This window comes from Epinephelus lanceolatus, chromosome 14, assembly GCF_041903045.1.
Source record: "Epinephelus lanceolatus isolate andai-2023 chromosome 14, ASM4190304v1, whole genome shotgun sequence".
Taxonomy (NCBI): Eukaryota; Metazoa; Chordata; class Actinopteri; order Perciformes; family Serranidae; genus Epinephelus; species Epinephelus lanceolatus.
Window position 1 is genome coordinate 42,518,554 of NC_135747.1, and position 12,626 is coordinate 42,531,179.

Here is a 12,626-nt window from a genome sequence, read left to right on the forward strand (position 1 = left end):
GTGATGAAGACGAAGAAGAAGAAAGGAAGAAGAAGAAGAAGAAGAAGAAGACAAATGATCATGAAAGTCAGCAGAGTTCAGCCAGGACTCGAGGCTAAAAGCTCCTGAACTGGTTTTAGTTCTGATGTTTTTATCTTCAGACACGATCAGGAGCCTCGTCCATTTCCTTCCTTTATAATCTTTGGAATGCATCATGAACTCAGTGAAACATACCTGGTGATGCTGCTGCCGCTCTCTCTGTGTGTGTGTGTGTGTGTGTGTGTGTGTGTGTGTTGAGTGAACACTGGGAGGTAACCTGCCCTCGGGGGAGATGACTGTGATTAGAAATGTTTCCACACTGAAACACTGTGTACATGAAGCGACGCAGCAGTGATGTAGGAGGATGATAAATGACTGCAGAGTGTCATTTACAGTTAATAATCACAACAGGAGACAACAACCGTTGATTTATAGCTTTAATTTACACTTCCTCTGTATTAAAGGGCCATTCCTCTGAATTTACATGTTTTTAACCATCTGCTCAAATCACATAAGATATATAGTGCTGTAAAATACTTTGAATAAACCACTGTGGTGTTTTAAATGTTTAGAAGAAAATAAAAATTTCCAAAGATTTTTTTCCTCATGTAGCTCAGGAAATATATGTCGGTATATTTGTGAGTGTACACTGAGCAAAAACTCAAATGCAACGCTTTTACTTTTGCTCCATTTTTTCACAGGTTTAAATTAAAAATCTAAAACTTTTCTGATGCACTCAGTGGATTTATTTCTTCCACATTCTGATTGCAAATTTGTTAAAATCTGCGTCTCCTCCTGACAGGTGTGGCTGATTAAACAGCATCATTAACGACACAGGTGTACCTCGGGACGGTCACAAAAAAGAAAGAGAATCTTCAAGGATGCATGTGTGTATCCTCAGCAGGTATAAAGTGGGCTACCTCTGTAGGACCCGACTTGGAAGGGCCTGTCCTCCCAAGGAAGCATCTTTGACTTTGAGAAGCACTGCATGGGCTCATCCCAATATCCCTCCTTGACTCCTCTGTCCTTAATCACTTGACCTGGAAAGCAACTGAGACTCGCCATCTCGTAGGACGTCCCAGTTCATTAAAAGTGCTCAGAGGAGTCAAGGAGAGAGGAGGCTGTGAGTGGAGAAGGAAGTGAGGACACACAAGTGCAGCCTTTGCAGATGCTAACAAACAGAAGGGTGCAGAGATCAGCTGTAAGTTTCTTTTTATTTTATTGGTTTGTATTTACATACTTCTATTTCATACTCTCATTTTTACTTCTTATAATGATCCTTTCTTTACATCTGAGTGACTGTAATAAATCACACTTTCCCCTCAGGGTTCAATAAAGTATTTCTGATTCTCATTGATGCTTCCTCATTATATTGCTTTATGTTTTTGGTCAGTTTATTTATTTTACTTACGTATATTGCTTTGTATTTTTTTCTTACCGATGCTTCCTGTTTGCACACTGTCCCTCTGCTGCTGTAGTGTTGCAAATGTCCCCGCTGTGGGACGAATAAAGGACTAACTTATCTTATTAAATCTTAGATTGCTGCTCACTATTTTACCAAAAACAAGAAAAGAAAGGACAAGAGAATCATGACAGAGATGGGTTTGCATTTTTGAGGGTGTGTAGCCCACAATTAATGGCCCCATTTCTAATTTAATGTGAGTTTGTCTTTAAGCACAGGGCCCCCACTCCCCCAGGGGCCTCAGTGCAACCACACTGCCTTCACTGTCTATATTTACGCCCCTGTGGACAAGGACTTCTTTCTTTCTTTCCGTTAAAAGTTTTTTGGGGAGTTTTTCCTTCTCTGTGAGGGTCCAGGGACAGATGGGTGTCATATGCTGTAAAGCCCTCTGTGATTTGTGATATTGAGCTTTATAAATGAAACTGAATTGAATTAAAGCATCAGTGTGTTTAGTTTGCTGCATCTTGTCTCATCACTCCTGGATGCTGCAGTTTAACACGTGTCGTCCCCTCTGTGTCCAGAGGAGGGCAGCAGCGAGGAGGTGCTGCTTGTTGTTGATGCTGAGGAAGCTGCTCCTCCACTTCTGCATCTGAGAGGAGGAGGAGGAGGAGGAGAGACAGGCTCCAACTTCCTGTGTGATCTCCGTTCAGCTGAGTTCAGCCTGGCCGCCTCTGCGCTCCGGCTCCGGGAGGCTCGTGGCTCTGCAGACCGGGGAGGAGGGAGGCTTCTGTGGGTGGTGTATGGCTGGGAGAGACGCCTGGGAGCTCCGTGCACCAGCAGCAGCACCATCAGCAGCACCAACAGCACCATCAGCAGCAGCAGCAGCAGCGGCCATACATGTGGATTGCTGTGGGTCAGACCGTTCCTGCTTCCCCGTCTCCCTGCGCCTCCGAGCGGCCGCCTCGGTTCAGCTGCGTCGCCGCAGATAGCGTGAGTGCAGCGGGGCTGCCGGCCCTGGTGCTCGGCCCGGCCTTCATCACCATCACCCGCCTCTGCTAAGACAGCTACGAGAAGCCGCTGCAAGCCGCTACAAGCTGCTACGTCAAGTCCCGCAGGAAGTCCGGAGAAAGGAGGGGAGGAGCGGCCGCGGCGCAGCATCGCACCGTGCATGGTGCTGCGGTGTCGGAGGGAGTGGATGAGCAGCCGGAGCTGACCCAGAGATGGCTGTCCTCAAACTGGCCGACCAGGTTAGACCCGCTAGCTGCTAGCTTAGCATCAAACAGGCAACACATATCATCCTGCTGCTGCTGCTGGGTACAAATGTATTTTTAATGTCTTTGTATCGCCACTTTGGCTCAACAGAGAGAACACAGAGCTCATATCTGTCCTGCAGACTGAGCGCACAGTGTGTTCATAAAGCTGCACACAGCTGCTCAGTAATGTCTCCAATATTTCGCCTTTTTGTCGGTAAACTGTCGGTGTTCCGTTAAAATGAGGACAGCCCACTTCACAAACACTTCCTGCTCTGTCTCCTTCCGCAAAAGCATCAGAGCTGCACATATCCTCAGTCTGTCTGCAGCTGTATGTCTCCACATATTATCATAACCACACAATATGTGCTGCACACACACACACACTCTCATGTAAAGGACATCCACATGCATCACATTTTTGAGATATTCTGATAATACTTCACACCAAGGACACATATTTGAGGAAGAGTCTGACCTCGAGCTGTGTTCAGGAGCTGCTTTGGTTTTATCACATGATGCTCAGTCTCACTTTCACACTGACACAAGAAGTCCTGACAGTGTTCAGCAGAATGGAGACGGAAGACAGTGTGACACAGTCGAAAGCTCCAGAACAGCTACTTAATGGATTTTATGAACTAGTTAAGTCAAGGTCGAGAGTGAGTTTACATTTGATGCAGAGCTGCAACTAATAATTATTTTCTTCATCTTCTTTATGGATTAATTTGTAGATTAGTTTTTCTATTAATTAATTATCAATGTGCATTGTATGAAATCTATGAAGCGACCAACGTTGCAGTTTCAGTTTGCTGTGTAACGTCATGATTTATCAGTGAGGTGATACTTAGATAATTAAAGGTCCAGTGTGAAGGATTTAGTGGCATCTAGTGGTTGTGTTGCAGATTGCGACCGTATTGAAACTTCTCCTGTGCCGATAAGCCTGAGGGAGAACTATGGTGGACAATGCAAACACACAAATGGCCCTATCTAGAGCCAGTATTAAGTTTGTCTGTTCTGGGCTACTGTAGAAACAACATGGTGGACTCTGTGGAAGAGGACCAGGCCCTCAGGAAGTGCGCTGGATTTTAGGCTGATTTGACATAGTGGCAAAATCGTGTAACTACAACTTGTGGGTTCATCACATGATGCCAATAAGTCCAAAAAGACTTTTCCCCCACAGACTGTAGCCCCTTTTACACTGCCAGATTTTTGGCGAATGTTGGGCTGTTTTGCCGGCAAGCTGCGAGCATTTAGACACACAGAGCCGGATTGGCGAGTTGATCCGAGGTGCCCAATTTTTGTAGGGTAGACATATTGGTGGAACCTTTTTGGTTTAAAAAGAACGAGGCAGCCGCCCTCCTTGCCCTCGCAAACGAAGAGGCCATTAACCGTCAGATGACGGGGACGGTGAATAACGGGCCGACGTATGAGAGAATCACCGAAGGACTGACCAGCCGCGGCTTCCCTCCCACGTCACTGTTTATGTCACACGCTGAGCTACACGTTTTGTTACTTGCTCACGCCCCCCATTGCCCCGAAAAAGGCGCATTCTGTATAAACAAAAGTAGGTAGGCGGCATTTTGCTGCACTCCCCGATTTTGTTTTTATACTGCCAATGCTGAAAAAAGACTGATTGGGCTTCCCTGCTAATTGGCACAACTCCTGTCTAAAAAGGGCTTTAGATTGTGAAAGTATGAAAAAAGATTAAAGCCATGTTAAAGAAAAAACAAATCTCAGATTTTGAGAATAAAGTCAAAATATTTTGAGAATAAAGTCGTAAATCTATGAGTAAAAAGTAATTACGAGAATAATGTTGTAAGTCTACGAGAACAAGGTCATAATATGTGAATCAAGTTGAAATATTACAAAATTAAACTCGTAATAAAGTCACAGATTAAGACTTGAAAGTCGGTGAACACTGTATAAAAAGTGACAAGGTGTGTAGAAACAGTGTTGGAGGTGACAGTAATGTACCAAAGGAAAGACTGGTGATATTTTTACATTTTTACGTAACGTAACGTGTTGTTCTCATTATTCTCGTAGATATACGACTTTATTCTCGAAAAAATTTTTTCTTTAACATGGCCCTATCCTCCTTATATGTTGATGAGTTTTTTCTTTTGAGCATCACAACTTCGGCAAAATGACTCGTCTCACTATCGAGATCGGATCCATTCAGTCTGAGAACGTTCAGAAAGTGTTGAAAAGCTGCATGATTAAATCATTTCAGCCCCGTTCAAGTTAGCGAAGGGCTAAACTGGAAATAAGCTGCTTGGCCGGTGGAAGTCTGAAATGCATTTGCTCTACGGCCCAACGATGTGAAAGATCCAGGTAGTTTTATACCCAGGAAGTGGAACTTTTCATCCACTGAGCAATCTTCACAGGAACAACCTGAACCTGACCTCCAACACTCTGCTCAGCTCTCTTTATGTTGCAGATATAGACGTCTCATTCTGAGGTTAATGTGAAGATGATTCTCAGTTTCAGGTGATCATAAATGAATGAAAACATAGTGATGAATATTTTGATCCATTTCTGCCAGTTTATCTCCTGAATTCCTCCACACTGGAGCTTTAGGTCAAACTATGAATCAGCAAAATGTTCTTGAAGAATCAAAAGTAAAAGTGCTGATTGTGCAGTACAAATATTTGTCTCTGAGATGTCGTGAAGTTTAAAGTTGAAAATACTCAAGTAGATTACGAGTTCCTTTGATCAGTGCCTGAGCGCAGTGTCTGAGGCCTCTGAGGAGAGCAGCCTGAAATAAAACCATGTTTTGGTAGAAATCCCTGATCTGATGCAGCGTCGTCATATCAGATCTGTCGTTAACTTCAAGGAAGGGAAGAGCAGGTTTTTATGTAACACAGAACTGTGGGACTTCCTGTTATTTTCAGACAACATGCTGATGATGATGATAAGTGGAGGCCTCCGCTCAGCACGCAGCTCAGAGCCTTATAGATCTTTCCTTTCATCATGTGCTCATCAACAGTGGGTCACATGAAAATCTGCTATTGCAGGATCTTTTTTTAACCGATGATGACACTGAGTTGTGTTCAGCTTGTTTGTGTGTTTGGTTTTTATTATGGGCTGTAACAGGGAGGGTTTACAGGTGCAGATGTTGGTCAGAGGTCAAAGGTCACTCTGCTGAAACGTCTTTCATGCATCTCTGATGTCTTTATGAATGAGTATAAATGCTGGGTTGTCTCTGTTGCCTGAACTTTGAGGTACTTGTCACTGAGTGTTTCCATTTTTACCACATTTATTTCACAGCTCTCGTTACTTTGCATTTTGACTGGTGCTGCTACTTTTAGGTTGCCTTAGTTAGTACCTTAGTTAAGCAAAAACATTAAGGCCTTTGATGCATTTAAAGAGATTTTTCAGTGGTAAATGGCTTAACTAACTTTAAGGGATTCCTCAAGTATGAGATCAAGATAAGGAGAAAAGTACTTAAGTGAACATTTTAAGGAAACCTGAAGGAAAAGACGTGATTTGTGCTTAAAAAATCCTTAATATGGACTTTAAGGAAAATCTAAAAGTGTTTTGTGCAGCCGGCCCCTGAGTGCTTCTTCAACCACTGTGTTTCTCCTGATCTATAATTACATATATGTTGTGCACATGCATGATAGTGACGGGCTTTTTCGGTGTAGAAACATCATCTGTCCGCCGAGCAGAACACAAAGGAAGCACAGGAAGTTGTTGACTTTTGACTTTCCGGACGTGAGCGTGTGTCTATAGTGGATGTGCGCATGTACGCTTATCAGATTTCCTGTGTTTTTTCTCCTCTCTCCTGGTTTGTGACTTGGGCATCCTGTATTGCCTCCTGCGTCTGTTTAGAGCAGGTGAAACATTCAGTGTGAGGAGGGATAATAACTGAAACAGAAAGAATGAGGTTTTTGATTCAGCACTTTGCTGTGAGGAGGACAGGGGTGTGTTGATGACGCCTGAGGCGAAGAAGACGAGTCAGTCAGAGGCCTCAGGTTTAAGATGAAGTCATGGAGGAGACACAGGACAGGACAGTGTGTGTGTGACTTTTCTGTGCTGCAGGTTAGCCTGTATGTGTGTGTGTGTGTGTGTGTGTGTGTGTGTGTTTGGACTGAAAACAGAGTTATCTGATGGAGGAAGTTTGTGTAGGATGAGACAGATAGGAAATCTGTACGTTCTCCTCCGTCCTGAATCAGCTCCTCAGAGAACCAGCGGAGACTCGATCAGACTCTGCGTGCTGACGACACTTGTTGGTCACTAATGAGGTTTGAGTGACACTGGTTGGGTTAAAGACATGTTTATCAGTGTCACTGTGTGTGTGAGAGCTCTCCTGGTAGGTAACCTGCAGCAGTGTCAGTATTGTTATCAGTTACAGCGACCTTTAAAGGAATGAACAGAAGGATGTTTTTCAGTTGAACAATCACTTTTTTAAATGGAAGTTTGTGTAAAAAGTCCGACGGGCAGCGAAGGAGACGCGCACGTGACATTCTTTGGTACTGTAGATAAGCAAATGTACACCGTATGATAACCATCATTTTTTATACCACAGTATGCTGCTGCAACTCTCGAGAGCTGAAGTCATCATGACATCACTTCCTGTCTAGCTTCTGTGACTTGGGGTGCATCCTGCATCGCATACCTTTTCTTCTTCTCTCAGTAGCTACTGCAGCCGTCCTTAAAAAGTCTGTACTGTTGCGTGCAGTGTGCAGCACACAGTCAGGACAGACTATTTCCTCAAAACGTTACGCCCTGAACTTTGACCCTCTTGCTCATATATCTGTTACCATGGAGATAATGCCATTCGCGGACTGAGTTCAGCCCGGACAGCTCTGATGTTGTTATTTTGCAGTGAGTTATACCTGCATACATTGCAGACTTCTGACAGTCGATGTGACGTATCGTCCGCTGCGCAGAGGATTGTGGGTCAGCATGGGACATGGACAAGCTGGGACATACTAAATCTTTTCTGGTGTACTATAGATAGTATGATAGTATGGGCAGTTGGGCACTGGGATGCACAGTTAATTTCTCATTCAGGATTTCATTCATGTCTCTTTCTGAAAAAAATAAGCATATTTTTTGGTGTTTATTTTCCATATTCTTCACTACAGCAGTTGTTACCAGGTACTGAGCTGTGCGGTTTGTATTTTAGGAGCCAGAATGTGTATTTAACCTCTGTTGTTTTTTATTTGTTAGGCTGCACACGTTCTTTTGGTCACTTTCACCTCCGGTCGTAATCGGCACAGGTGTCGGTTTGGTTTCATTATTTCACTTGTTCAATCACTGGTGTGGCAGCTTTTAGACAAAGAGTGTTGGCTCCGATATTTCTGTTGACCGTTATCACATAACGTTACCGCAGTCACGTAATCAGGAGACGTAATATTTCATCTCAAATAGCTTTAGTTTTTTTTTTTTAAATTTAATAAATCATCATAAAAAGGCAACTTTTGACTTCAGCGTGGACTTTACTGAACGAGTCGCAGTAAAGAGCCTACTCAGCCGCTTTTTTCATTGATAGTAGTCACTACATGTATTTTATTCCACCTTTTGGTCTTGGACGTTACACTTGGTTTCCTTTGTTCTTCGCAGATCATGTTAGAACAGATAAATACAGAGTTTATTAAGTTTCTCAGACTTGTTGTTCTCATGAGTTTGGTTTTGTGAGAAAGGACACCAGCCTATGAACTCTTTGTATGCGAACCTTATTACTTAGTAACAGTTGTTAAAGTGTGATGCTGTTTTGGGGGTTTGTTTAGCAAATGATGGTCAGTGTTTTTTATCACAGATGTTTCTGCAGTGACATCATTTAGGCAGATATGCAACAAGAATTCAAACACTGTTTTGAATAGGCTGGATTTTTATGAATACCTGACCATTTTCTTTACTTGGATTTACCTCATTTTTTAAATTAATTGTGTTTCTAGTAAGTTAATTTTTATTCAATATCACAGCTAAAGAATGACTGTTAACTTTCATATCTTATCTAGCCCCAAGGATATTTAAAGTAGTACTAAAAGTCTTTGATGGATCGTTACCAAATGTGAACACCAAAACAAACACTGGCTGATAAATCATCATCAGATTTTTTTTTCTAGTGCTGCAACTAACCATTAGTTTTATTTTCGATTAATCCACCTGTTATTTTCTCCCCGTGCGGGTCCAAAGGACAGAGGGGTGTCGTATGCTGTAAAGCCTCTGAGGCAAACTGTTATTTGTGATATTGGGTTTATAAATAAAATTGATTGATTGATTGATTGATTGAAGGTGACATCATCAGGTGGGATGTGTTTTTCGACCAACAGTCCAAAGATCCCAAACTATTCAGTTTATTATCGTGTGATGAAGAGAAGCATCATATTGTCACATTTAAGAAACATGAAAACAAAATATTTTGTCTTTTTTGCTTAAAAAAAAAATAACGAAAACGATTGTTTGATATCAAAATAATTGCCAAATAATTTTCCGTTGATCATCTAACCAGTTAATCAGCTCTTTATGGTTGTAAAATATTTATTGACCTAAATAAAGATCCCCAGCATCGGTGTGTGTGTGTAGGTGCTGGTATGTGTCTGAAGAGACGCTCTCATTCATGCTCACACTCCCTAAATCTCCTTCCCGTCCTCGTGCCAGCACCAGTCTCCCCGAGTCCCCATGGCGATCACAGACTTAGCACTGTGACGGGGGACGGCTACCAGCTGAGTTTTAGTGCGCACAGACTTGAGTGTGTGTGTGTGTGTGTGTGTGAGTGCATGTGGAGCACTTAGAAAGGAAAGCATAGCTAAAGAGGCCATATGCTGCCAAGCCTTGGCTCTTTCTTTAAAGGCACAGCCCCCCACTTTTCTGCTCTCCAGCTGGGGCCTTGTTCACTTCTCTCCTACCCTAAATGTGTCCTTCCTCCCTCCTCTCTTATCACTCTGCTCAAGTAAACACTGATTAAACCTGAATCACTAACTGCTTTGAACTGAAATAAAAACTTGGCTCGTCACCAGGAGAGAAAACGGCGAGGAAGTGGCTTCATTCTGGGTCATTACTCCTCTCTTCGTTAGGTGGCTTCAGATTATAACTCAGCGAGAGAATGAGTGGAAGTTTCACAGAGTACAAAGAGTGCTTCCTCCTGTTCAACCAGTTTGACCTCCAGGGGAAGGTCAGGTGTTGACTCCTAAAGTCAATGTCATGTTTGTAGTTTTGTCTTTTACTTTTTCAGAGTCAGATTTTATGATCATGACAGGATTGCACAGTGACGTGTCGTTGCAGCCCTCTCAATGTTTCACACACACAAAAAATGTTTTAGCAGATATTAAAGGAGAAGAGAATGAAAGAGGCAACAAGACTGAGGTGTGTAAAAGTAGCACTGGAGGATGAAATAAAAAGGAAAACAAAATTACATTTACAAGGAATAAAACAGTTGGTCGTTTAACCCTTTGAAACTTGGAGCGACATCACTTCTCTTGTGCTGCCTTCAGATGCCTTTCGCAAATATTCAAACATTTGAATACTTGAATAACTTTCAAAAACATGGGGAAAAAAGGCAACAAGCTACTTGGTAAGAAATGTTCCACTAATTGCAAAAAGATAATAGATCTAGAAAATTATTTTTAAAAAGCAAAGGAAAAAATACTGTAATTATTACCAATAATTATCATTATTACATTTTTTTAAAATTATGTTACTATAATTTTTAAGCTCTTTTTCCAGGTCAATCACTTGTTTTTTTTGTTTTTACTAATTTTCTCGTTTTACTAATTTCTTGCTTTCTTCTTTCCATGTTTCTGAATCAACCAAGCCAACGTACTTGGGTTTCAAAGGGTTAATCAGTTGGTGCATTGACAGAAAATTAACTGGCAACAATTTTGATAATTGAATAATCATTTTAGTCATTTTTTGATACTCAGTAGTCAGACATTTGTTTGTTTACTGCGTCTTAAATATGAGAATTTGATGCTTTGCTTTGTCACATGACGATAAACTGAACAGCTTTGGATGTTTTGGACTGTCGGTCAAATAAAACACCATGTCACAGCTAAACAGTTGATTTATATTTGATCAGTTCTGCCTAGTTTTGCAGTTTAATCGCAGTTCACAGAGTGATTGACATCGATAGCTGCTTCAGAGGCTCCTCGACTCTGATTGGTTGTTTTCATTCACATGTGGTGGATTACGAGGAGAAAGAACGTTATTTTTTTACAGGTTATTTGTCTCATTTAGAGGATAGAAGATATATGGTATTAATCCCTCAAGGTGCCTTTGAGCAAGGCACTGAACCCCCAGCTGCTTGGGGTGCCTGTCCATGGGCAGCCCCCTCACTCTGACATCTCTTATTAAACGCATGTGTCGGTCCTGTTTGTGCATGTGTGTGTAATTCAGGCCTGTGTGTGTATGACAACAGAGTGATAATTAAATTCCCCTGGAGGATTGATAAAGTTAATATGCTATATGACACCACAAATAGATTCTGTTAAATATTCCAAGCGAACATGGAAGACATATTTAACTTTACACACAAAACTCTGAGCAATATGGTCTCACAAATTTTCTCAGGAGTGAGTCCACATCGACATTTTGGCGTTTCAGAAAGGCAACATGTCGCAGCCTTGGCTCGTCGTACCTGTCATGTTTCAGATTCTGATGATGTTAGAGCCTCTGAAATTTGACATGTCAATCAAATGCTGTTTTTTTTTTTTTTTGTAGGAAATACAGATCTGTCCACATGACCTCTACTGTATATTCTACCCAGGGTCCCAAAACAACCTACTTTGCACCTTTTTTTATTTTCACGGGCCAGTGATGAAAAATGTGACGTGTGTGACATCTGTTTGCCTTTCATTCATTTGGATCTGTTACACACAGATTTGTCTGAGCCTCTGCCAGATTTCATGACTGTAAGAGTTATGTTTTTGAAGATATTGAACCCTGAAAATGACTTCCTGTCTAAGACTTATTTTTAGGGGGTGAAATGACTGAAAATTCCCAGGAGCAAAAAACTATGCAGTTCTCAGAGTTCAGTAAAAATATTTTGCAGAATTTTTTTTTCTGTCAAATAACATAAAGTTTGAATAACATTTAAAATGATTTGACACAGAATGATCTGGAAGTGTCGATCACCTGCCTGCTGCCGTGGTCACCTGGGAGACAATGTGATGAAGCGGCATTACACCACAATCAGATTCAAGAGAAGGATAAAAAGTTCATATGAGGAAGTGGTATCATTTAGTTCGTGCATGTGTTCTCTGGTATTTAAAGCAGAAGTGAAACGCTGCTCTGTGGTTCCTCTCTTTAGTTTCTGAGAAGGAGAGACTGAGCAACAGGAAGTGAGGCAGGAGGCGGCAGAACGCACACAGGAAGTGAAGTGAGGCCTATCTCTGTTAGATCTGAGTCATCAGTGGCACATCGAACCTGCAGCCTGCATGATGGTCCCTGCAGAGGCTCCGACATTTACGATTAGTGGTTTAGATTATCAGTGTAGCTGTTGAGGCTTTTCTTAGCTTTTATGCACTTTATTAGATTATCAGGGAACATACATTTTACAAATATATCAATAAACAAGCATACAGAAAATAGCTTAAAAAAATAAAATTAAAATACACAAAAAATTTAAATAATGTACAAAAAATACATTAAAATGATAAATTAATAAATAAAAATGTCTCTTCTGCAGCCAGTAATTGACTCGTTCCAGTTGGTGTTAAAGGACCATACCAGTGATTACTATTATGTTTTACTAAAAATAAATAAACTTTATTTGTATTGCACTATAGCACTAAAAACACAGTTACAAAGTCCTTTATGGGACAGAAAAAAAAGTCAGACTCATTGAGTAGGAGGACGTTTTCAGTCATTCAGCACGTATAATATCTGAGAGACAGACCACAACATGAGAGAGACTGTCGGGGTCACTATGAGTCAGCGGAACACAAAGTTGAGTTTCGTCCGCATAACTGTGGAAATTAATATCATATCTGCAGATTATCTGATGCAGA

The 12,626-nt window shown here is 41.5% G+C and overlaps 1 protein-coding gene across 2 annotated transcripts in view; it reads left to right on the plus strand.

The window, feature by feature from the left end:
- Positions 1-2,528: 2,528 nt before the first annotated feature.
- The window catches only part of ankrd44 (ankyrin repeat domain 44), a 44,921-nt gene continuing 34,823 nt past the window's right edge, over positions 2,529-12,626 (plus strand). For both annotated transcript variants that reach the window (XM_033617291.2, XM_078174740.1), the window contains exon 1: positions 2,529-2,667. In XM_033617291.2, coding sequence (XP_033473182.1) covers positions 2,641-2,667 — 27 coding nt within the window. In that variant the 5' untranslated portion in view covers positions 2,529-2,640. The remainder of the gene's footprint in view (positions 2,668-12,626) is intronic.